This window comes from Pseudopodoces humilis, chromosome 6 (genome assembly GCF_049639895.1).
Source record: "Pseudopodoces humilis isolate 2021_Gansu_Grassland_sample_001 chromosome 6, ASM4963989v1, whole genome shotgun sequence".
NCBI classification, from domain to species: domain Eukaryota; kingdom Metazoa; phylum Chordata; class Aves; order Passeriformes; family Paridae; genus Pseudopodoces; species Pseudopodoces humilis.
In genome coordinates this window covers 8,625,918-8,652,837 of record NC_142205.1, presented here as the reverse complement: position 1 = coordinate 8,652,837, position 26,920 = coordinate 8,625,918, and the positions used below count along the sequence as shown (strand labels likewise).

Genomic DNA, 26,920 nt, shown 5'->3' with positions numbered 1-26,920 from the left:
TTGGATTCTAAGGGATCCTAGTGCCCCACTGATCCTGGCAGTACAACAGGCCCAGCAGAGCGAGGGGGAGATTTCACCTCTAAGATCAGGTATTTTATGTTGGTGATTCTACTTTTCTTTTCTTGTCTCTTCTCATACCTGCTGGCCATGGTCTGTGTTGTGATGCTACAGGGCATTTGATTTTCAGTCCTGTTTCTAGAGAAGATGGTTGATTGTTACAGTTACTCATGTGTTTTAACTGTATGAGCTGTATGAGGTGGGGTTTTTTGTTTGTTTTTAACAACTTTATTGAAATGGAACGTATTATCTCATTACAGCCTTGCAAAAAGTACTTTATTATGAAAGTGTTTTAGTTGTTAACACTTTAAGTGCCTTTTACCAGTGTGTAATAAATATTGCTGATCGTTCATGTATTCACTTATTTTGGATGAAGACAATTGTAATTGCAGCCTTAATGTTAAGATTATTTTGTGGCAACAGCAGGTGTTGCAGTCTGTGCAGAAATTGCAGAAAATGTGGATCATTCTTTGTAGATAAAGTAGATTTTGTCTTTTTTTGATAAAAACATATTTAAAGGGTCAGGTTTTTTCAAAATTCTCTTCTATTGCTTTTTAAATGCAGGTGAAAATAAAACATTGAAGTGTAGATTTAAAGCAGTTCTGTCTGTTAAACAATTTTGTGCAGACAGATATGGTTGTATTTGTTTGAGAAATATTTCAAGCAGAATGTGAATTCTGTAAATATCGGAAGAAACATAAAACAGACAAAACATTTTTAATGAAAGCACTCAGCCTTTTTCATGCTCTCAATCTACCTTTATTATGTTAATCAAATTCCGTACAGTTCTCAGCAGGGGTATGTGAAAATAGTCTTTTCAAATAAATGAATATGCATTATTTACTGCATATCAAGAAAATGGTTATAGGTCTTTGATCATTGTCCTGGTGCAGAGGTAGATCAGAGCAGTTACTAAGGCTCTAATTTGTGTGGTGTCCCCTTATCCTCCTGAGTGGCTGAGGGATGAGGTGCTAGGTCAGTGTGTCAGTCCTTGCCCACTTGGGATTCAGGTGTGTAAACTGCTTTGGATTACCAGGATGAGTTTAAATATATTCAACCACAATGGTCCCAGTATAACTCAGCTTCTAACAACTCCAAGCTACCCTGTTAGGCGCTCTTTTTGGGAATAATGGGAGGGCATATTGTTTGGGCTGGTGAGAGGAAATGGAAAAAGTATAATTCACTTGTACTTCTAGTTTATTTACTGATATGTACAGATAGCTGGAGATAAGGAGCTCTTTATGTCATGCCTCATCATGAGAAGTCCCATTAACCTTTGACTACCTGGTCAAAGTTAAATACAACTAATCTGAGAAACAGTTTCTAGGAAGATTAGAAAGAGTGAAGTTTGCTGCTCTTGTTTCTGTGCAGTATTCTCCTCTGCTTTCGCTGTGTGTATGAAAACCAGGAGAGTTAAATATTGCATTTGCTATCTTAATTGGTTGGTATCTCACTAATAAATTCTATTAAAAAGTTAGAAAAAATGTTTTCTGTGCAAAGAGTATATATATGGTATCCTGTGTTTTGATTCAGGATAATGTTTTGAACATCATAAACCAAATCATGGATGAATGCATTCCACATGAACGGGCCAACCGAGACTTTTGTGTTAAGTTTCCAGAGGAAATACGCCATGACAACCTTGCAGGACAGCTTTGGTTTGGAGCAGAGGTAGGTCTGTCATAATTCTGTTGTTTGGGATTAATAGACACTTTTTTTGTTGTATAAAGCCACAAGTACCTTTTCAGACTTTGCTGAAAGAGGTACCAAAAAAAAAAAATTTACAGAGCCAACTAAATGAGAGAACTTGCTCTGGATGCTCAGAGATTTGGGGTTCTTTAACTGTGGTTTTGGCTAACAGCATACCAGGTTATTTTCATAATTGTGTGCTGTCAGTATTCTATAGTGAAAAACTCTTCTTTTGTGGGTTAGCATATTTTCTTTTTTTTATTTTTTTTTTCTGATCAGCCATCTTATGTTTTGAAGATCTTAGAAACAAATAAAAGTGCATTAGGAAGTTTTATCAGGACAAAAGTTCATCTCCAGCAAATAGAAGTGCACGGTGTCACTTTATTTTATCGCCTATGTTATGCTGTAACTCATCCTAAATAGGTAACTTCAGGCTGTCATTTGTTGCCCATAACTTCCTTGTTTCGTGTGTATGCCAAAAATAGAATAGTTTCTGTGCAGAACACTGAAATCCACTTTTCTTCTCTTACCTGGTTTCTCTGAAAGACTTACTTCTAGAGCAACCTGTCAGAATAAGGAATTTTTGTAGCGAATAAGCTTCCATTATTTTAACCAAAGGAAGCTTGAAGTGTCAGAACAAAAGGCTATTATATGCAAGACATTTATTTATTAGTGCTGATGTCTTTTAGCTTAAAAAAAAAAAAATAAAAAAAAATCATTGTGGCATCTTTAGTGATAAACTCTTCACTTTTACTGGCCTGAAGGTGACTTAGGGCCAGCACCATGAATTTGTTGAGACTTCAGAGGGATTAGTCTAGACATCCCACACACGTTGTGGTCCTGTTTTCAGTCTTGCCTCTCCTGTATTTGAAACAATCCTTGGCCTCCTTTTTTTTTTTCTCTAGCAGTTTCTCCTTTCTTTTTCAAGTGCATGTTTTCCATGAAGATTCCCCATCTTGTTCAGTCCAATATGCCTCCGTATGTTCTGTTTCTGAAACTTGCTTTGACAATTGTTAATTGCAGGCTACTCTGAGTCAGAGAAGTCTCAGATTGAATTTACTAAATTAATTTGATATGTCAGTGCTTTGTAATCCTGTCCTCAGTCTTGTTTTATTCACTGCTGTGTTATATAATCTAAACCTGTTTCCAAATCAAACTTCCACTGTGCAGCCATCAGGCTGGAGAGACCTGTTGGTTTCAGAGAAAGTAACATATGCAGTGATGATGTAATGCGAACTCCTACTGCTGTAGGCACTGTCCTCCTGTAAATTCATGTAGCAAGAAGATTGTATGTGCTTTAGGAGTACACACTGCTGTCCTTGTCAGTACAATCACTGAGTTATCAGACTGAGAATACCTATCAGCAGCTAACACTTTATCCATACTTTCCACAAATACTGCCCTCAAATGAATGCATCAGGCTGCTGAGAAAGGGATTGCAAGTCTCTCATACTGAGTTGCAGGTGTGGCTTCCATCCACAGGATGCCAGGGAGAAGTGGGTGACACAGTTTCAAATGGAGATTTAAAAAAGGGAAAAAACAGACGTGATCTTTGAGAACAACCTTGTATATTCTCAATTAATGGAAGTATTTCTATTTACACCACAGGTGTGATTTATATTGGTGCTCATTGTCTTCCATATGTATCCATAAAAGAATAAAGCCAGCAGTTGTTTTTAGTGGCAAGATTTTAAAAAGGTTTTATTAATGTGTTACAGTAAGAATTTACTATTAATGTCTTTGTCAGCTGGTCAAAGAGAGTCCGTGTATAATGCCTGGGGCAAGGAGTCTTTAAAAGAGTTGTTTTCCAGACACTGAAAGAGAAGAACCACTCGGTGACCTGATTTTCGTATATAATCATGATTTCTGTGGGAAGCAGTATGCTGGCCTAACTGCATCCCTGTGTGATAGCCAGTGTGAGCAGTTTCTCTGTAAAAGACATCACAGTTGCAGAATTTCTGTTCTTTTTATATGGAATAGATTTATTTTACAGAGTCAAGCAGTCTAGCCCAAATCAAAACAGCCCATGGACTGTAGTTCTGCTAGATTCCCATCTCTTATGCAAGCAATCTGTGTGTGCATAGAGGATCTATCCTACTAATGCTTACTGCCTAACTGGTGGGGGAGAATAGCTTTAGTTCTTCTGTCAGCACTGTGGTTCTTGTATTTCAACCCTCTCCTCATGTCTCCCTGGCTGAGCTGCTTCCTAACCTTTTCTGTGAAAAGCTTTTGACTCTTGACATACCAGCCTTAAGTTTTTCGCTTGTTTCATAATTTGCAGCCAACTGGGGCTAAGTATTGCCCTTGTTCAAAAGCATATCTTACTAAATAGCACATCTTGTGCTTTGTTTTTAACTATAAAAGTATTTTTACTTTGTAAAAACTAATATTTTATCTCCTCATATCTTTCTTAGTGTTTGGCTGCTGGTTCAATTATTATGAATCGTGAAATTGAGAGTATGGCTATGAGGCCCTTGGCCAAGGATCTGACACGAAGCCTAGAGGAAGTCAGAAATATTATTCGTGACCAGGCCTTAAGGGATTTGAACCTCTACACAGAAAAAATGAAAGATTCCCTGAAACATTTTGATGTCCTTTTTGCTGAGTTCGAATTAAGGTAAAAGAGATTAAGTAAATGTGTTGTGAGCCATGTCTTGGCCACTGCAGCTGTTTTGTGGCTTGTTGGGTTTTGGAAATTGGCCGTTTTACTCTGTGTTTTTTGAGTGGGAAAAGGATGTAAATTTTTTTATAGTTGTATTTGAATTCTTTAGTAATTTGTTGTAACGTTAGATTTTTCCTTTCAGTGTAGCAATAATGAAAACTAAATAGCTCTTTAGCAATCAGCATTTGCTCTCTCCAACTAAACTATAATCCGCCATTTGCATACTGGCATATGGCATTTGAGGGAGAATTTCCAAGACAGAAAAGGAAACCATAAATCTCTTCTCTTAATGTTTTCTTTGTCAGAGAAAAGGCAACAAATAGGAGATGCTTAAAAAGAAAAGAACGATAACAAATATTCTAGAGACTATGAGGTTTTCTTCTCTTGTGCTTAGTGATACAAGCAAGATATACCCAGTGAATTGAAGAAGGCAAATTGAATTCTGATGGAGGAAGGGCTTTTACATGAGCCCTAATTAACCACAAGAACTCGGTGATTTGAAAACTTGTGATTGAAAAATTACTTTGAGGTTTTTTGCTTAAGTAAAAATAACTGCTTTTTTGGGGTGATGCTTTTTTGTATCAAGGGTCACATTGACCAGTCATGCATTGTGCTTCAGAGTGTAACCAGCTACCTGCCTGTGTGTTAGACACTTGTGGTGCTGGCCACAGACAAGATAATGGGCAAAATTATCTGTGGATCTAATACAATACAGTCACTGCTGCCCTTAGCAGAACATGTTTCTTAGAATTGCGTAGTCTTTTAAAATTTCTTGGGAATAACCTACAGACTGTCATGTCCCACATTACTGCTTGCCCTTCCTCAGTATTGTTATTTTCTTGTGTTCTTTTACTCAGGTAAGCAGTTTTTTTTCTAATTAGAAAGGGCATCATTATTCTGAATATAGAAAACACTTTAATTAAAAACATTATCTAAAAACATGTTTTTAACTGAGGGTTTGAATGCAGACACCAGTGACAATCAGTAACTGGTTCTTCTCAGTGTCTGTGCAGTTTTTGGCCTGTCAATACCAACTCTCTAAATACAGCATTTTTATTTACCATTGTTTTGCAAACAACTTCTTCCCTTTCTGTGTTACTTGTATTCTACAAATGACCAATTAAGTAATACAGTGACAGAAAACAACCAAACTTTTTACCAGTGTTTCTTACCTTGTTGAATTGCTAGCTTTTGCTAGTAATTCCACATAAATATGAGGCCAAATTTTAAGTGTCTTATCTGGGTAACTGAGTTTGACTAAACTAGTTTCCAGTAAAACCTTTATAGAAAAAATATTTGCTTTAAGTCAGATTTTTTATTATTGAGAAAATGCAGAGTAAACTATTCTGTCTTTAAGATGGGGCAGTAAAGATCCTTCAAAGGCCCTGTGCCACACAGTAAACAGTTCTGATAGCTAAATGTGCTATCATAATTATATCATATCATAAGTGTGATATATAGTTATAATATTTCTAAATTACTACTGACTTCTGCTGCCTCAGTTCCTCTGCAATAAGTAATTTGGTTGTGTTTCTTATAGATTCTTACACAGTACACAGTGGGAGCTGTTAAAATAAATACAAATTGGTACAGGAAATCATCTTAGGTTTCTAAGATGATTTGTCCTAGGTTTGGTTTTATTTATAATATTATTTGTTAAAGCATGTGAAACAATGGTATGTTATTTTTATCATTTTTGTAGTTATGTGTCAGCCATGGTACCTGTGAAGTCTCCAAAAGAATACTATGTACAGCAAGAGGTTATTGTATTGTTCTGTGAAACTGTGGAGAGGTAAGTTAAGGACTAGATCTTAATGTCTGTGTTTACTTTCTGTCTGAGTTTTTGTAGAAGTACATTAACTATAATCCTGAAGAACTGTCATAAAACACTAGGTATTTTGCTTTTCTAGTAAGTGTCCAAGTACAAAGTTCAAAGGTGTTAAGCATGCTTGCCAGGCACAAATCTGTGTTTTTTTTGTTTTCTACATTAAAAAAATACAAAAAAACACAAGAGCTAATAATCCAACAATAACTGTATTGCTGGTATGACTAGTTACAGATGTGTACATGAAGACTAAGCATTTAAATAAGCTAAGTCAGTTCAAGGCATCAAGACTTAATGATATTTTATGCGAGAATACATGGGGAGATGACTCAAATCATCTATGAACCTCCAGTTATCATCATAAAGAACTCATAAAAGCTCTTTAAATTCTCAAAGACTGGTCTTTGGCTCTATATGTATAAAGCGACTATGATGAAAGAAATCAATTCAGTAGTTTGTAAGTTCTGGAAGTGTAAGGTGCAAAGAAAAGTGTGAACTTGTAATGTACTGTGAAAAACTTTCTTTTCTTCCCCCTTGTGACAGATTAACTAGCCTGCAGGTGGGCAGTAGAGGGGAACAGCATGTGAAGTACCCAGCCTAAGTGGGGCTTTAAGCAGTGCAGCACTGTTCTTAAAAGAAAATTAGTGAATCATGTTCTGTGTAGAATTATTAGACACCAGTTGACTGTAAAAGGCTCTTAGAATAAGTGTTGGTTTTACTGTCATGTTGGGAGAACTTGTGAAGTAGGACCCCTGGGTCTGGTGCGGTCGATCCTTTCATTAGGGAATGGGGGAGCGCAGAGCACACTGCCGCAATCTGTAGATGACACCAGGATCAGGGGTGTTTCAGGCATTTTGGGAGACAGGATTACAACTCAAAAAAGGTCACAAGTAAGAAGAATGACCTTCCATCAGTCAGAGAGCTACTACACATACACAGTCACCTATGGTATACATGTGTGTCCAGCAGAGGCCACAAATGTGATGAGGGGTCTGGAGCATCTCTCTTAGGAGGAGAGGCTGTGGGAGCTGGGGCTGGTTAGAGGAGGGAAGACTGAGGGGATGTGATCAATGCACACAAATATCTCAAAGGTGGGTGTCAAGAGGATGGTGCCAGGCTGTCTTCCATGGCGCCCAGGCACAGGACAAGGAGTAATGGCCATAAATTACAACATGAGAAGTTCACATCAACATGGGGAAGAATTTCTTTCCTTTGACCTGGCAGAACAGTTGTGCACAGAGGTTGTGGGGTCTCCCTCTCTCGAGACATTGCAAAACCACCTGGATGTGTTCATGTGTTACCTGCTCTAGATGATCCTGCCTGGCAGGGGGGTTGGACTGGGTGATCTCCAGAGGTCCCTTCCAACTCTGACAATTCTGGGATTCTGTATTTGATGAAGAAGATGAAAAAAAGATAGTTTATTTCTTGTAGCTTCAGAAAAATCTGTCTGGGCTGTAGGAAGGAACAGGGAGTGAGGACAGGCCACACACCAGTGTGTCCATCCAGCGTTGGCACCAGCCAGGGTTTGCTTCATGGTCATGTCCTGTCCACCACCAGCAGTACTGGCTGGACAAGTGCTGACAAGGAATAAAGAAAAAGTTACTTCCATTCTTCTGGGGACCGAAAGCAGGACTAATGTGCAGTTTTCAGTGTCATCTTAAGCACTGATATGAACAAGTCAGAGAAGAAATTTGAGGGTGTTATGAAACATATGGGGTGAAATCTGGAAAATGTGAAAAAACTGGGAAATATAGCCAGGTAAAAAATCCAAACAAAATGGGGTTTAGTTAAAAAGGAGCTGAAGACATTTGAGAAGTTTTTTGAGGACAGTGCAGTGTCCCCCAAATATTAAATCCTTAGACTTCAATAAGTTACTGTGTAGAACTGGGCTGTTCTTGGGTAGTTTTTTTTAGGTTTTTTATTAGTTAAGGGGGAGATTAACCTTGATAATTAGAGCAGTTTGTATTTGAAAATGAAACGCAAGTACTTTCCCCTATTACTTTAAAAATGTTTCTTTTATTTGAAAAATTGTCAGCATCAGTGATTTTTCAGTATCAAGCTGAAGCTTGACATGAAATAGTACATAAAACCGAATTGGGTTTTAAATTACTATAAAAGCTTTAGGTGTTCAAAGGGATTTTTTTTCTTGCATTTATGTTTTTATTATACTATTCTTTAAAGCAGAGACTTAAGCAATCAGTTATATATATAGTGATTTAGACTGCACAAAACCAGTGCATGAGTTAAATACTACCAGTTTGGTTTGGCTTATAACAATTTTTTCAAATTTTTCCTTAGTGAAATGTTTTCTTCATGACTTTGATGTTTTAATAAATAGTTTTATTCTTTTGCTTAGAGCCTTAAGGCTTGGATACCTCACTCAAGATATGATAGATGACTATGAACCAGCTTTAATGTTTACAATTCCAAGATTAGCCATTGTCTGGTGAGTAATTTTTAACTACTCTGCTCTGCCTCATTTAAAAGTTTATTGAAGATTTGAAAAGCTGTGTTTAGAATTTTGATGGACTGTCTTTCACCTGAGTTTGCTTTAAAATTCTTTCAGAAGAATTAAAGAGGAGAATTGTTTTGTTCTAAATCATTACCAGTTTAATGTAGAATATCAAGGCAAAAGAAAAGATGGTAGATCTCTAAATAGAGAAGGCAGTAACAATTGATCAGGCATCCTCTAGCAAAATTTAAAAATTAGGAGCATCAGTCTTTGCAATGTCATGTTGTTGGAAGTATTTCTTGAAAGCCCATATTTTGTGACACTCAAAAAGGGTGACTTAAGGATATAATTCTTGAAAACTGCAAGTTTTCAGTTAAATTTGTGTGTTCTTCTCAATGGCTCTAGTTAAGAAAGAGTTACCATGGCAGACTGCGTTGTGACTGAGTTAGACATAATTCTCTTGAAGGAAAGTATTAATATGTGTAACTTTGGTGTAGATTTGTGCCCTGTGTTGACTACTCAAGGCAACTAAATTATAACAATGTTTTTTGCTTCATGCAGTTTTTGCAATATTGAGCAAATCAGATGCATTTTTCCTAATGAGTCTTCATGGTTTACTAAGGCAGCAGCTTCTCTGGAGTAAAGCCAGCATATTTTTAATATTTTACTATTGTGAATGTTTTAAAGTTAGCTAATATAAGTAGGATAATTGAGGGAAATAAAAAACCTCAAATCCTGAGTGTAATACACTTCTCCTCAGGAAATCCCTGTGGCCTGTTGTTCCTGTTAAATAGTACATTGTCTCTAACTGTCATTCTAAAAATAATAACAGTAATTATCTGATTATTGGAAGACAACAGGAATGTGAGAACTCAATTTGAAGCTTCTGGAAGACACAGTGAAGGAGAACACATCATGGCTTAACTGGAAAACCAGGGCTCTCTGGCAAATAGGTCATGTCTATTCCAAATTACAAAGAAGGATAGAGAAGGAGAAGAAGTTTAGCTGCTCCTAGTTGTCCCATGATAAGAAAAGAAATCACTGTCATGTGAGGTTCCACAGAATAACTACCCCATCCATATACAGTGTTTTCTGGAAGAAGCACAAGCCTTGTAGGAAATAATAAGACCCAAATTTTAGTTCTTTCCAGTGCTACAGCTATATCCAGGCTTTGATTTTGAGCTCTTCCAAATGTTACACATACTTAAAAGCCATTTTATAATTTTTTTTTTCTCTGTGCTCTAGCCCACTTATTTCTTTTTAAATTTCTTCCAAGAGTTAAATTCTGTGGCAAGCAAACTGCCTGAAAACTAGAGGAACAGTGACTTGGCATTAGGTAGAAGTTGGAGGAGAATAGCCTTGAGCTTTCACTGAGCAAAGTAGTAACATTTGCTTATGCAGAACATAAGACATGAGTCAGCAATAACTACTTCACTTTGTGGCAGCCTGCTTGTTGAAGCTTGGAAAGCATAGGAAAAAAAGATTAAATTATGTATCCTTGGCAACAAGATAATTTGTCTTAAGCCACAAAAAATAGTGACTTGCAAAGGAAGCAACTTTTTCTGCCTCTCATCTCCTCTTCCCTGCTCCTGCCCTCAAAACCCTAATCCCCTGCTCTTTTTTATTTTTTAATACTTCAGTGGAATTCATGTAACCTGTGACATCAGCTTTGCTGCTGTGTTTCAGAGAGCCTTTGGTGGTCACATGGGTGCTTTCTCAGGAAGAACTGGTGACCAAAAGACTATGGCAGTCCTGTTAGCTAGGGGTCACCTTACTCTGGATGATTTGGATGCTGGATAGCTCTCTGAAGCAATATGTAATTTGAGTTTAAGAAAAGGAAAATGCCTTTGAAATAGCTTGGGTAACACAGCACTGACACTATGGACAGAAAGGGGAAAACGGTCTTGGAAAACGAAAACTGATGTAATATCATCTGTGAGAACAGGTTGCCTTTGGGAAATATACGTTGTTTTTGCAGTGGGCAGAGGATTAAATAGCAGAATGGTGCCTGGTGGGAATCCCCCCTCAGGCACAGTATGGTGTGGCACAGCAGATACAAAGGTAAATTTTGTTTATTGTTTTGCTTATTTTGTTTATTTTGTTAATCCATGACACACAAACAGATTTGGGCAGTGGTGATTTGGTCAGGAGGAGCTATTGAGATATCTACTGTGAAGTACCTGGAGGCTCTCAGGATTATGAATTTGCCTATTTCCAGAGAAATTTATACAAGTGCTGAGTTGATGTAGAAGCATGGTTTCTTCCAAACATGTGGACTATGTGTCTAACTCTGAAACAGAGAGCCTGTAGAAATTACAGGCCACATAGCTTCTCAGTCAAGACTGAGAAGCTAGCCTGAGAAATTCATGGGAGGATTCAAAAACAATCCTCAAAGATAGGGAACAGCCTTGCAGGTGTTGTTGTCTGTCTCTTGTTTTCTTTGTGGGAGGTCGGGAGGTGGTGTGCACCACTGACCAATGATGGTAATGTAGTGATTTGCTGACCAGTGAGAGTTTCCTTTCTGTACTTTCCACGTACCAGTTTATAAAACAAACCTGAAGTAATAAACTAGAAACATTCTCCTGATCGACTCCCTAGAGAGTCTGTGTCGTTCATTCCCAGCCGTTCCTAATAGAGCGACAAAACGTGTTTTATGTGATTAACAAAATCTCTTTCCTATTTTTATCATATGTCAATACCAGGTTATATTATTATAGAGGTAGAAAACCAGGAGCTCAGGAGTCAGCTACCTTACCTGGAAATTATTTAGACTGGAAAGGAAAAGTCATCTACAATCTCTCAAATCAGTAGACCTTCCCCAATATACTTGATAATAGGTTTCCTTTGTGGGTTTTTTTGTTTTGTGTTTTTAATTCAGGTGCAGCATGTGTTCTTCCCTTTGTGCTTCCATTGCTTTTCCTACCATGTTTAAGAAAGGGGAACAGAGTGTAGGGGATCTTTCTCCTGTTACTTTAAATAGCATCTAATTCTAGCTGTGGATGAATAAGACAAAAATAAGATAACCAGATGTAGTTAAATGTTGTTCTAATATTTATGTACAGTTGCTTTTCTGACTATTCAGTGGTTGCTCTGTGTAATAAAATTTTCATTTTTGTGTGTGTTCATGCATGTGTTTGAATTACAGTGGCCTTGTTGTCTACTCCGAGGGACCATTAAACTTGGACCATAAACCAGAAGATATGTCTGAACTCTTCAGACCTTTTCACACTTTGCTAAGAAAAATAAGGCAAGTAATAAAAGATAGTTGTAATTGCTTCTCTTCTGAAGTGAAAATCAGAGGCCTGAAAACTCATAAATGCTTTTAAAAGTGTTTCTGTTTGCTATGTTAACCATAAACTGTGTTTTCCTCTCATCAGCCTGATATACCCGTGAAATAACTAAATGTAGTTTTTAATTTCATGGTAGTTTTCTGAACTTTTAATCTCTGTGATAGTTTCTTAATTTTTTTAAGTATCATTTTATAGCATTTCACATTTTCCTTGTGGTTAGATGATGCCTGAAATACTAAAGTTAGAGTTTATTTTTGGGAGATTCTGTTTCTAATTAGCATCAATGTTTCTGCTTAACTAGGCTTATTGCATTTTCTTGTTATGCTGTGATGCAATACTCAGATAATTCTTAACCTAATAGAAATGACTATTAGTTTTTCATATTGTACATTTGTTATTTACAGGATGAATCACTTTATACTTCTTTCCATAATGCTTCAGTGTTATCATTGGAGATGTGGGCTTTGGCTCAAGTATAAAGAATGTTAAATTTTTTTTTTCTTAGCTGAGATCTTTAGAAGACTGATCTGTTACTTTGGAGAAATTAAGCTGTATCTTTAAAGGATCTTTATGCTCACTCTTCAGGTATTTTATTTGGATGTTAAAAATTTTTCTTAATCCATAAACCCTGTTATTTTCTTAGAATTTGGATTTATCTACCAACTGCAACTTTTGTTCCTAGAAATCTCTAGAGATAATATGACAGGTTTGGGGCTTTTTCCCCCTGTGTCCAATTTTCAGCAGTTTTTCACCTTCCCTGGATGTCATGGTGGCAGTTTAATGTAAGAATAGTTTTCACACAGTTTATCCAGATTGATCTCCTCTCATCCATTAGAGGTGAGGCACCTCCTGAGGGAGAATGTAAGTTCTGTCAGGGATGGTTCAGAGGGGAGCTATTTCTGAAGTTAGCCTTTATGAATATCTAGACCACATCCTCATGTGTCCCTTGAAAACTTGCTAGGGTTTTTGTCTAGAAGTCTTATTTTTAGCTACCTTAGTGATACTCATATTGAAATATGAGAATTAAAATTGACAAATTAACATATTTGGTTTGTTGGGCTTTTTTGAGCAATTGTGGTTTTATAAAACACTGGGTTAAGAATAACAATATGAAGTGAAGGGCAAAACTGAAGTTAGAAGGAGGAAAAAGCTTTATTGTAACTGAGGCTTGAAAAGTCCATGAAGTTTACATTAAAATGCCTTATTCCCAATATGTGGCTATTGCAGGTATTCTCACCAGCATTCCACTTGCTGTCTAAAGCCAAAAGGATATTTAAAAGCTAATATTCTTCTCATAATCTGTATTTTCTGATTTATCATATTTTACAACATGGAAAATGAAAATCAGTGAAGTCTGTGTATTGCTTAGCCCATTTAATTTTCAGTTACTGTGAACGTAGCTCTGGGGTTGAAAACAGATTTGTAAAGTGCTTGTTTGTTCAATAACTACAGTTTTCAATGCAAACTTGAAAAAATAATCTTTCAGATTCAGTTTTGGAAAAGTTCTGATGTACTTTAAGAATTGTATTTATTCTGTGAAGGAAAGGGAACATTAAAGAATGTGACTTCAGTTGTCTAGGAGACAAAGTTGGTGAAATGTTCTTAGCGAGATAACATCTATCTGACCAAAAATTCAAGCAAGAAGTAATACAAAATTTCATGTCTGGCAGTCTCTGAGTTGAAGGAACTCAAATACTGGCAAGAACTGAGCTCAAAAAGATCCTTTAGTAATATTCTTGAATGAAAAATATATTGAAGAAACATAACAATGAGTTACAAATAAGTGTGCTGTTCATGTAAGGTAATTGAATTACTTTTGAAAGTACCAAAGCTGTGTAGGGTTTTTTTTTCTTATCAGTTTTTTTTTCAACTCATCAGGCTGCAATCCATACTCTGTGAGAAGGTTCATAGAAACCTATGAAGAGGATGGAATGATATTTGATACCAATATTTCTGCTCCCCAACAAAGGAAGAGTGTTTTTTTCCTGGAGTCTTTCTCCAGTCTCCAGCACCAGTAGTTAAGGCTTGAAAATAGATTCAGAAGTCTTCTGTTAAAAATAGCTGCATTTTGCATTCCAGTTGTGTGCCTGTTGTAAGAAAATAGAACATCTTACTGCAGAATGTGATCACATCCCAGTCAGTTTCTCTGTCAAGTTCTGTAACTTTTTAGCCAACTAAGTATTTTACCTCATGGAGTAACATCATATGAAGAGCTTATTTTGTAGGATTACAGGTAATTAATTTTTAAACTGTATTATCCTAAAATACCCATAAGGCAAAGATAAGTACTGTATTTTAATTATGTTGATCCACATAATTAAATCAGAACTAGCAGGGAAGATAAATATCTATTAGGTATGAAAATTTTTGGTGTCTTACTGGTGGCTGACAACTTTGAAAACAATAGAGATTGTTGAGACTGTGAGAAAAAGCAGTAAGGGTTGTTGCTGAGTTTTTGGAAAGGTTGAGCAGCAAATTATGGCTTTGAATGTTTTAATTAATATCTAAGCCAGGTGCTTGTGTTGACTTTTATTTTGTGTGTAAAACATCAGCCTTGGTATTTTATGCATCTACCAATGCATAATTACATAGTAGTGCTATCTCTGTGCTTTTGAAACTAAAGTGTTTGAACCATTTCTGCCAAACTACCGCAATCTGCTTAGGGAATACACAGATGACATTGTCTGCTCTGTGCACAGATACATAACTTAGGTGCCTGTGACACTGAACAGTTTTGTGATAAAACACTGCTTATACTATATATACATTGGAGGCTACTGTACCAAGATTTTCGAAAGTCAGCAAACTTGGGATTTTGCAGTACTGCTTAATTCTGCTGTATTTCAGAGCTCTTTGCTTTCCTGGTGCTTGTTTCTGCACCATTACAAGTGATGGCAGGGTCCCTGTGGATTTTGGTGGTGCGGAGTCAAGCACACTGCACAACTGGTGATGAATTAGAGGTTCATACCATTTTAAATACACTTGAAACCTTTCTGTATCATTGACTAGGAATTAAATGCAGTATACATACTCTCTGTGTGTTAAAGAACTGTGTGGGGCAGTGTGAAATTTGTTTTCATTTAAATTAAGTGTGCACAGTGGTTGGGGAAAAACTAATCTGTTTTTCCGAGGTGGCTGTGTTCAAAACTTCGAGTTGATTCAAAACTGTGGCAGTAAAGGAGTGCCAGTGCTGTTTGTTCCATATCTCAGTGTTGGTTTCTCAGCTTGGGTGTGTCAGACGGATCTGTGGACTTGGGTGTGCAGAGCTGAGCACAGCGGGAGGATGTGCGTGGCGTCCCTGTACCTGCACCAGGCTCCTCCGGTGGCAGCTCCATTGAGGCAGCTGGTCATGCTCCCTTTGGAGCATCAACTGAAGCACAGGCTGGCAATAACAATGAAGCTATTCTCTGACAACAAGGCAGTTTAAAATTCTAGTCAGAGTAGGAGCAAAGTTAATGGAAGAGGCTTGAGGAATGTGCAGGATTAGGGGGTTTGTGGCCCTGTCCTCTGCAGAGCCAAACTTGTCTCGAAAGACATCTGGCTTCACATCTTTGAAGAGCTCATTTCTGTACCCTGGATAAATAGGCGGAGCAAATCTCTACTGCTGCTTGTAACAGTCAGAGCACATCTGAAGAACTTCTTGTTTTTCTGCCAGTAGCTGTAACCACTGAAAGAAGAATGTTCCTCTTTGGAAGCTAGATTGCCTGTCTGTGATACAGTGCCAAAAAGAGTAAAAGCAGATGAAACCTCAATATGCACTTTCTAAAATTCAGTATTTTCTGAAGCCCCTCTGAGAAGAAAGCACATTGCTGCTCATCAGGGTGGATTGCAGAAGCTGACTTTACCTTTACCTGTGGCTTCTGAATAATGTAAGCAGAGGGAGAAATCCTTTTTGTCCATATGAGCACAATGAGTTAAAGGTTCTTCAGCAGAAAGGAAATGAACCACTAAAGTAGCTACAGTTTAATTAAACCTTATAGTTTACTGATGACACCTGATGTTCAGTTTTTTAGTAGTGAAATGTCAGATTTTTCATATATTGGTTAACATTAATTTTTAATATCTTCATAGCCATTTTACAACATGGCAGATTGGCAGTGAGTCCTGTATAATCTAATGTACAATGTATCTAAAAGGTGACTGTTGATCAAACATTTGTCATCTTTAAAAATGACTTGTGAATCCAAGGAAATTACCTGAACCTCTTTTAGAATTAGTTATATTTGTTAATAGCAGAATTTCCAATGTTTGGATTAGGAAAATGAGCATATTCCCTTTGAATTTAAAGCAGATTTCTCTACTGAAATTATAGGGCTGGTAGACTACCATGTGTAATTCAGCTGGTTATGTTATTCTTCCAAAGCTGCAGGGATCTAACTGACCTAAAAAGACATGAGGACTGTCAGCTGGTTTCACTGGTGGTTGTTGTTGTTTTTGTTAATATTATTATTATTATTATTATTATTTATTATTTTTATTTTACTCAGGCTTTATTTACTGTCCTCAAAACTGCATGCAATGGCTCTTAAATTTTGAGGTGTTGTTATTGGCAGAAATAGAATTCATTACTCAAGTCCATGGAGCTAGCCAGTAGAAAGTAAATGTGTTTCCAGCACTGAATTTATAGTGAGTGTATGAAACCTGAGTTGGGTACAGGTTTCTGAGCAGCCAGGCTCTCTGACTGAGCCTTTGGAAAGGAAGCAGAGTAGCTCTGGACACCCAGATATTCAGTAATCCTGGGTGCTGCCATGTGGTGTTGTGGAGACTGAGTAAAACCCCAGAATAGATGCTGGAAGTACGAAAATTCAATCTTTGGTTTTCCCTGGGCTCAGTGAATCATTCTCAGTTATGCTGATGGGCTTGGATGGAAAGCAAATTCCTTTGAATGTTGCTGTTGTCGTGTCTGTTTGTAGAAGTTCCTGATGGACCCTGGCCCAACCCAGAAATTTCCTGTGTCTTTAATATCTTTGTATATGTGATTGTTGAGCTTAAACCCTTCACTGTTACAATTGTGTGCTTACTCTTGTTTGTTGTATTTTTTAAAATGAAAACCCCAACTGTTTTTAAAATCTCACATTACTTTGTTTATGCTTATAAAATTCTATGTCAGTGTTCCTGTAAACACTAAAAATATGGGAATTCATAATACAAAGCCTCATGGCAGCAATCATGTTATCCTGTTTTTTAATATAAAACATATTCTATGTTTTTAACTTACTATTGGTATAGTTATTTTAAAAATAAATTATGATAATGCTACTGTTTTTATGTTGACCTTAAAACTTAAGCAATTTCAATTTGTTTTTAAGGTGATGTTCAAGTGCTTAATCTCTTAAAAAAACTGGTTAAATACAAGATCTGAGTAATAATAAGGTGGTATCATTACATACTGTGTAGACAAAAGAAAGGAATGTGTAGGAAAGAAAGAAAAAGAAAGGAAAGGCTAGTGTGCCAAATAGCAATACTGGTTTATAGCTTATTAGGCAGGTGGCTCTAACAAAGATTGCCCATTTTCCTTTCTTATTTATGACTTAAAAAAATGCTCAAACTTTGGATTTAAAGATACATATGGAACGATTCTGGGAAATTCTGACTTCTCTGTTTCAGAGCGTGAAAAGGGAGGATACAATTGCACACTTGTTCTTATAAGTGGTGCTTCTGGAGGCTTAGAACTTTTTTCAGGGTCATGTCACTCATATACAGCAAGATTTTTTTTAAAATAAAATGTTAATTGTGTAGAATGGACATAGCCATAATTTTTTTCTGACTTATGAATGCTTATCTAAACTGTTAGTTTTTGCAAAGTGTAGGTAGCTGATATACAGATCAGATACTAGTGATGTATTTTTTTAACTATTTGAAAAATTGGTAGTACTTGCAAAAATCTTTGGTCTTTGAGTTAACAAGTTAAGAAGGTAAACCATTGACTGGAAATTGAGATGTGAGATGTGTTGGATGTTTCTTTGACATTTTTTGGACTCTTTTTTACACCCAAATTACTCCTTTAAGGGAATTCTTTTAATATGTGCATATTACTATTTTTATTATGCCAACTGTTTACAAATTATTCCTAAACACATGAGGAATAATGGACTCCTAACCTCTATTGAACAGGTCTTGCTTTTCTCATTCATTCCTTTATGCTAAAATACAGTTTCTGATCTTTGAAAATGGTGGGAGCAGTTCTTGACAGAGGGTATTTGTATATTTGGCTTCTATTTGAGAAGGATAGTGTAAATCAAATTCAGACCTAAAATTACATGATGTTGTGTCAAACATGGTTTGTTCTTATCAAGCCCTTAATAACTAAACTGCAGTACTGAGGACACCTGGTAACACTGGAGATGTTGCATGTCTGTAGAAAATACCATTTACTAAATTGCTTGGTGTTTGCTTTCTAGACCTGCCTTGTTGTTAACATCATGCAGAAGCTTTACTCCTTGATGACCCAATGTCATGGTTTAACCCCAGCTGGCACCTCAGTCCCACACAGCCAACTTGCTCACCCCTCCAGTGGGTTTGGGGAGAGAATCAGAAGAGAAGAAGGGAGAAAAGTCGTGGGTTGAGATAAAGACATTTTAATGGATTAAATAAAAGCCCCAGACAAGTAAAGCAGAACAAGGAATAACTCAGCACTTCCCCTGGCAGGTGTTCAGCCATCCCCAGGACAGCCAGGCTCCACCACACTTAGCGGTGACTTGGGAAGGCAAACGCCACCACTCCAAACAACCCCCCTTCCTCCTCCTTCCCCCAGCTTTATGTACTGAGCATAATGCCATATATATGGTATGGAACATCCCTGGGTCATTTGGGGTCAGCTGCCCCAGCTGTGTCCCCTCCCAACTCCTTGTGCACCCCCAGCCTCCTCGCTGCTGGGGTGGGGTGAGGAGCAGAAAAGGCCTTGGCTGTGTGTGAGTCCTGCTCAGCAATAACAAAAACACCCCTGGGTTATCAGCGCTGCTTCCAGCACAGATCCAAAACACAGCCCCACAGCAGCTGCTGTGAAGAAAATTAAGTTTATGCCAGTCAAGGCCAGAAGACCGAGTTCAGTGTTTGAGGCAGGAGAGAGCCGATTTCCAATCCCTGTTTCAGTGATCTGTCTTCCAGATACCAGTGTTGCATAAACAATATTACTGTTTTATTGAATTCTTTTGTCCAACAGTATAATGCTGCAAAACTTCTGCAGTACTCTTTTGTAGAATAATTTTCTGAATCAACTTGAAGGATGGAAAATTGGTTTGCTAATCAAAGTCAAACTTGTGAATTAAAAAAGTAAAATGATAAAATAAATTGTGGGTGACATTTTCACTGTAAGTGATGGGGAGGGGAAAAGTTCCATTTTTGTGTGTGTTTTGGTTTATTTTGAGGCTTCACTGCAAGCATGTATATAATTTTATGCCCTCTATTTGCATGAGTAATCTCAAATTCAGGCATCAGTAGTCATGTGCTCTGGATATGGAAGCCAAATGCATCTTGAATTACACAGTCAAAAGTATTCCGTGCCCTCATGTTCTGGATTTTACCCAGAAGTTTAAGTTTTTAAACAGAAGTTTTAAATTTCTGGATTGCACTAACAGTAAAAGCTTTTTTAAAATCTGTAGCACGAATGCCTCATGATTTTAAATGTCAAGTGATGTGTCTGTTTCTTTGTTTTCAGGGATCTCCTTCAGACACTGACTGAGGACGAACTGCACACACTGGAACGTAACCTGTGCATCTCTCAAGATGTAGATTTTCCTGTCAGAGCAGATCCTGAAGTACCCTCTGTCATTGCACCAGGCATAACTGCGACTTTGCCTCCTAAGGAACTTTCAGCAAAAGCTGAGAACACAGAGGCTGAGCTGGCTTGTTCCATGCAGTATGATGAGCAGGAGCTGGAGCAGCTGAACAGGATGGTACACAGAGTCGGCGATGAAATGTCTTCTCTGCTTTCCCCTCCAAGCATCTGTCAGTCTCCTGCTCACAGACCTAGCCTAAGAAATAGTTCTAGCACAGAAGCTTCACCAACAAGACACCATCTTGACAACTTAACTGATGAAGAGGACAGAGTGTTTTTTATGGATGACCTAGATGGAGCAGGAGAAGCTCTGGCTGGGTTGGATTCAGTAAGTGATACTTTTGCTTGGGTGAATAACCCTTGCCACGATTCAAAACAGAACCTGCAATATAGAGATGCTTTGCTTTATGAGAATGGCCATCAGACAGAGGAAACTTTGCTTTTAAAAGATGCTGAAAGTGACTTAAGCAATAATAACAATGTTGAAGATGGAAAACAGATGCCTGGCATTTCAGTTCCAAATTCATGCAGCTGTCTAGAAGGTCCAGACTCACAGTTATACCTCAATGGCTGGGATGCGTATGCTGATGATGCAGAAACGGCGGAAGTGATAGCCCACAGGACAGGGGGAATGAAAATATCTGCTACTGTAATATTCAATCCTAAATCTCCTTCTAGCTCAGAATCCCCAGTAACAACCCCAGAAGCAGCTATTAGTTGTATTCCTGGATCTGCTAATCCATTAGCAAATGAGGAGGAGGATGAATCCCATAAACTCAGTATAGCTGCCACAAACTGTCTAATTAATTCCTGTGTGTGTTGTGGCAGCTGTGAAGACAGCAGGGAGGACAGTGTTGAAGGTTTAAAGACTAAACATTCTGCAGGAGGTGTTGTAAATGCTTCATACACATTAGTAAAGTCTAAGGAAATGGACCATGTAGATAACTTGGACAATTCAGTCCCTGAGCAGGAAACATTAAAACCTGAAACTTCTGCTTTGTTAGCAGAAAGAGACTTTGGCAGTGAAGAGCAAAAACTGCCAGTCTCCTCTAAGTGCCTGGCACATTCCTCAGGTTCACAGGTAGGAGCAGAAAGTGACTCCCAAGGAGAAACAGAAAGCATCTCAAATCAGCAGAAGAAGTGGGAGAAGAGAAAACAACTGTGTGATAAAACAATGGACTACAATGAAGATGCTAGTAGTGAAAGGACAGGAAAAGAAGATGTAAAGTCACGATCTAGTTCGAGGTAAGAGCAACTTGATGTCTTGGTAGTAATTTGCATGTACATAAATTCCTGTATCCTTGTACTGAAGTGATTGGTGTATCATTAATGTTGATTTTAAGGACAAGAGTGTTGCAGGAATTTATCCATATATGTGTTTTTAATGTAGATAGCTTTTTATTGGATGTCAGCTTTTCTAAAAAAGATTTGGAGATCATCTGACTTTTAATCATTCAGAGTCTCTGTATCATTGAAATTGATGTTACATTACCTGCTTAATGTATCCAAGAGGGCATTGCTGCTAAACGGTACCTGGGTCATTACTTCCATTGTACTCTGCTGTTTTATAGGAGAAGTGTGTCTGGCAAATACTAAAAAGTTAACTTTTGCATCAGTGCATGGGATTGAATTGTTATCTAAACACATTTTACCTTGGCTTCATTTGAGAGAAAGGGGTTGATATGACCATGTTGCCTGTGGATATGTGTGAATGTGTGTGTGCTGGAGGAGCCTAACAAAGTGCAGAAGTGGCTCTTAAGCCTGTTGGACCATTTCTGCCAAAGCTGATAGAAGAGTAGAGGTCATGGATTAGGGTTCTGCATATTTAATGACAATAAGGAACTTGCTAACATCATAATATTTGTAATAAAGAAAATGCCATGCTTCAGCTCAGCTTTGATTTGATTTGATTAGGACCTTATACAGATCAGTAGAAAACATGACTTTGTTTTGCTTTACTGTTTAGAGGATAACTTGTTTTGTATAGAGTTCTCAGTTTCCCTGAAGTATTACTATCATGAAGCAGAGGCAAGACATTAGAGATAATTACCTCTGTTTTCTGTATTTCTGTTGCAGTTGGCTTTATTTGTGTGTGAGATGCAGATCTCTTATTTCATTATGTTCACAGAGTTCAGGATAACACAGTGGAGGTAGCTTGAACCACAAAGCATAACCACAATATAAAAGCTACAGAAATAATGTACCAGCTGAATTATGAAATATTTTACTGGTAGTGGAAATATAATCATGAGTTCTTTGGCCTGGACCTAATTGCTGTTGCAGGTTAAATACAACTTAGCGTGCACAAAACTCGACTTACCTTTCTCATTATTCTGTTTGCTATCTTAGGCTTGCAAGTATGATCATATTCAAAGCCTTACAACAGGGTTTCTAAGTGGACTTCCTTTTAAGATGTAATTCACAAATCCCTTTGACATTTTTGTACCACTTCAAGTGGAATACTATGTTAAAACGTAGTGATTACTAAAAGTAATCACTGTGTTTAATCAGTTTCCTCATAAATGATAAAATATCCAGACTATTTGCCTACCAGTTTTTGCCTTGGGTAGGATAAAAAAATGAATTTTTGAGATTAGATCTGAAAAATATAATAAAAATATAATAAATCTATATATATATATATCTATTATATATATATATATATATATAAGCTACTGTTTCAGCTTCCCATGCTTTGTGAATGTAGTAACTTCTCTACTGACTTGTCCCACCTCTGTTAATATTTAAATACTTTATCTGAGAATTGTCCTTTTACAGAGAGTTCTGTAAGTCTGTCTTCCTGTTAGCTTTTGTTTGCTCGTGATTCCTGTCTGGCCTCTCCTGCCTGTTGTGATTTTGTAGACCTAAGTCACGTTTTGTCGATATGGTTACTTTTTCAGGTTGGAAACTTCAGAGCCTACTTGATCAGAAGTTGTCCACAAATTATCCATATCTTTGGTCATGCCTTATCTCTTGCCCTAAACAGTTTTCAGTTATATGATTTCCTCTTAACAATAAGTGAATCAGAACTGCACTTACTCAAGATATGAGCAAACTGTAAATGTGCACAGTGGCATAATCGTTTTCAGTTGTTTTTCAATGATTCTCAGTATTTGACTTGGAATTTTTACTAAGTGGTGTGCTGAGGTTCTTTTACAAGTTGTCTTGTATCTGTATCTTTTTGAAGTTATCTTGTATTTGATGCTAAAATTATTCTACATGTGGTTACCAGTTAAGTAATTTATTACTATTTTATTACCTTTTATTTAGACTTTAAGATCATGGGCAGTTGTGCAGGCTGTTCTGGTTATTACACTGAATAATTTTGCATTGGTAGTTACTTGTCAGAGCTCATTGCTCTCCCTGGTTTTGCAGATCATAAAAACAAAGCTCCCAGGATGCTGAAGAAACTCAGCCCTGACATCCCACTCGTCTGAGAAGTGATTGTTTAACAGCTTCTCTCAATTTGTGATTAAGAATTATCTATCCTTTTTGGGCCCCTCCCTCTTAGGCTGTAGGTCCTTAGTTTTCTTAAAAGCCTTTTTGAGGTATTTTGAGAGAACCTGTTTGGAAATCCAGAGGCTTGACAGATGAATCACCATTCTTCACAACTTTCTTGACCCTTTCACAGAGCTCCCGAGAGGTTGCCTCTGCGGAAGTCACGTTGTTTCTTCTCAGACAGATCTTCGCATTGTCTACGTATTTTAGCTTTTGATACATTTTTAAGTTGTTTGGTATGATCATCAGGCTCACAGAGCTAGAGCTGTTTGAATCCCTGTGGAGTCCTTATTTTTATGGATGGCACCTTTAGACTCCAGGCATCATGGAAGTTTTAAAAGAGAGCTTAAGAATTCATCTCATTCATTCTTGAGTTCTAAAACTCTTGGGTGAATGTTTTTGAATATTTTGTTAACAAGTTGGTGGGATTTGTCTGTTTTCACCATAGTCTCCTACACGGATACTTCGTTGATTACTTCTAATTAGCTGAATTCATTTTTGAGGCTACAGTACATCTGTTACTAATTGTCAAGTATTCCACCTTTGCAGCAGTAGAGCAGTAGGGATAGATATATTTTGTTACTAGATTATTGCTGCTTTATGGAAGCATTCCAAATAAATACCAACTTCTTAAGTATATTCGGTGAAAGGTGGAGATGCTGGGTTCTACTGAGAACTAGATTAAAAAATTATATATGGATATATCTCATTTTTTCCATATATGTATGTATATAAGATTTGGGTCTTGCCTCTGAATCACTAGTCATGCTATCAGCAAAAGAGATAATTCAGTTACAAAACAGAACTCTGTGGACCTTTCCTTACTCATGCTGCCGGGGCAATGACTAATCACTGCCTTTTGATGGTATTTTTAAATTGGAAGATCACATTGGGCTTCTGTGACTGCTCCCTATTACATGTTTGTGAATGCCAGCTTAACCATAGGGGAAATGTTGGAGGCAGTAGATTATTTTCAGAATGATGGACCCATTAGCTAAAACAATAAACAATCTCATACACATGGAATAGCTGCAGGATAGCTCATACATCAAGCTGATAAATGTATTAACTTCCTAGTTACTGTAAGTCTCAAAGTAGAAGAAAATTTTCTTTCCCTTTTCTGAATAAAGCAGCTCTCAAATGTGTATGTTGTGACACAAACTGTTTGTTCTAGTGAGTCAGTCATCTTACTACACAATATGACATTATAGGTATGATCTCTGTGATCCTGATGGGTTTACCATAATCCTTGTATCTGAAATAGCTGGTATTTCAGGCTTCTCTGTCTAGCCTCAAAATTCAGTGGAGCTTAAAATACAGGTTAAACACTCTTCTACTAAAGATTTCATAGAATCATAGAACGGTTTGGGTTGGAAGAGACCTTAAAGATCATCTTGTTCCAAACGCCTGCCATGGGCAGAGACACCTCCCACTAGATCAGATTGCTCAAAGCCCCAATGCAGACTTGAACCCTTCCAGGGATGGGACCTTTGCAGGTTCTCTGGGCAACCTGTGCCAGGGCCTCACCACCCTCATAGTAAAGAATTTCTTTCTATCTAATCAAAACCTACCCTTCTTCAGTTTGAAGCCATCCCTCCTCGTCCTGTGTACCTGCTTGTGTAAAAAGTCCTTCTCCATCCTTCTTGTGGGCTCTCTTCTGGTACTGGAAGACTACAGGTCACCCTGAAGCCTTCTCTTGTCCAGGCTGAACAATTCCAATTCTCTCAGCCTTTCCTCAAAAGAGAGGTGCTCCATCCCTCTTGGTGGCCTCCTCTGGACTTGCTCCAACAGGTCCATGTCCTTCCTGTGATGGGGCCCCAGAGCTGGATGCAGCGCTGCAGGTGAGGTCCCAGCAGAGCAGGGCAGAGGGGCAGAATCCTCTCCCTCCTCTGCTGCCCACGGTGCTTTGGATGATCCCAGGACAGGGAGGTTTCTGGGCTGAGTGCCCATGGCTGGGTCATGTCCAGCCTCTCACCCACAGCACTCCCAAGTCCTTCTCAGGGCTGCTCTGGATCTGTTCATCCCCGGCCTGTGCTGACCCTGGGAGCTGCCCTGACCCAGGTGCAGCACCAGCATTTGGTCTTGTTACAGCTCATGAGATTCCCATGGGCCACTTCTTGAGCTTGTCCAGGTCCCTGTGGATGGAATCCTGTCCCTCGGGTGTGTCAGCTGCACCACCCAGTTCAGTATCACCTGCAAATGTGCTGAGGGTGCACTCAATCCCTTCATCTGTGTCATTAATGAAGATATTGAGTAATTCTGGTCCCAGTAGGCACCCTGGAGGGACACCACTTGTTACTGATGTCCATAAGATTTGAGCTGTTGACCACTGCTCTCTGGATCTGACCATCAGCCAATTTCTTACCCATATAACAGTTCGTGCATTGAATCCATCTCTCTCCAATTTACATACAAGGATGTTCTGAGGGACAGTGTCCAAGGCTTTAGAGAAGTGCAGCTAAATGACATCCCATAGCCCTTCCCTCCTCTGCTGATGGAGTCATACCATAACAGAAGAACCTCACTGGGTATTGACAGGTCTCTGCTACTTGGGTTTTTAAGTCTTAGCTCATGTTATGCCTTTCCTTGTTATCTGCTTGTATCTCAGAGATACAAAACACCGACAGCACAGAAATCCTGGGCAGCAGTGCTAATGAGATGCAAATATGAGAAAAGCACTAGCAAAGATGCAGTATCTGATTTGCTGAAAGGACAGGGTGATAAATAAAGGCTGTCATGTAGCAAAACAAACTGATAAAGGGGAAAAGCCATGTAAGAATAGAAGAGGAGAAAACTACGAAAAAACACTATTTGGTGTTTTGGGGTAAAAAAGGACATTAACCCTAAAACCAAGCTTTAAATCTGTCTCTAGTATTCTTTGTTTTTCAACTGGAAGAAAACTACACAGGTTTTTTTTTTTTGAAGTTCATTTAAACAGAATTCTACTGTCTCTTTCACAGAAGAAAGAACACTACAAAGAGGGAAGATTTTTTTGTGTGTGTTTTGTAAATATTTGTCTTTCTGTTCTTTCTGGGGCTGAGGAGTCCATGTAAACCTGCTAATGTTTTATGAAATTTGGCAACTTGTTTGATATTGTCATACAACGCTGGTGTTTTCATGTTTTAGTCTTAAATACCTGGTTCTCTTGCATGTTTGTTTATCTACATACTGACTTCAGAAAAGTTCTGATATAAAAAAGGGATTTTTAGGTAGTTTCCTTCTTTTGCACTGTAGGTCTATTTAAAATGTCTAGCTTAAGTTTCACAATTTTATTTTATTTTTGCATTTTCCTTGATCTGATGAATGTATTCTTGATAAAGCTTTTTGCAGTGCACCTGACAGTTGGCAAAAGGAGCTGCAGTTGGTAGTGAGGAGAATCTCTTGCCTTCACCCTTCCTGCACAGCTCTGTGCTGACATTGCTTGCATTTACTTGTGGGGGTTAAAAAATAGAATATATTGCCATATGCTTTTGCAGTGTAAGGAGGAAGTATGAGGCATCCTTAAAAAGCATGTTTTGTTATTTGTTGATCTATATTGCAACTCTAGAATAAGAGGAATAATTTATTTTTTATCTTGGTATTCAAGTTGCCTCTTTTCCTAGTCTTGCAATTATTTAATCCTAAATTGTATATATTGTGCAGTATTTATATGATGTAATATATTAAGAAT

General features: G+C 37.8%; 1 protein-coding gene across 4 annotated transcripts in view; it reads left to right on the top strand.

The window, feature by feature from the left end:
* Positions 1 to 26,920, top strand: part of ZFYVE28 (zinc finger FYVE-type containing 28) — a 145,950-nt gene that overhangs the window by 81,819 nt on the left and 37,211 nt on the right. For all 4 annotated transcript variants that reach the window (XM_088056862.1, XM_088056861.1, XM_014263206.2 and 1 more), the window contains exons 3-8: positions 1,591 to 1,728; positions 4,161 to 4,363; positions 6,111 to 6,200; positions 8,590 to 8,679; positions 11,831 to 11,932; positions 19,633 to 20,997. In XM_088056862.1, the coding sequence (XP_087912988.1) occupies positions 1,591 to 1,728; positions 4,161 to 4,363; positions 6,111 to 6,200; positions 8,590 to 8,679; positions 11,831 to 11,932; positions 19,633 to 20,997 (1,988 nt within the window). The remainder of the gene's footprint in view (positions 1 to 1,590; positions 1,729 to 4,160; positions 4,364 to 6,110; positions 6,201 to 8,589; positions 8,680 to 11,830; positions 11,933 to 19,632; positions 20,998 to 26,920) is intronic.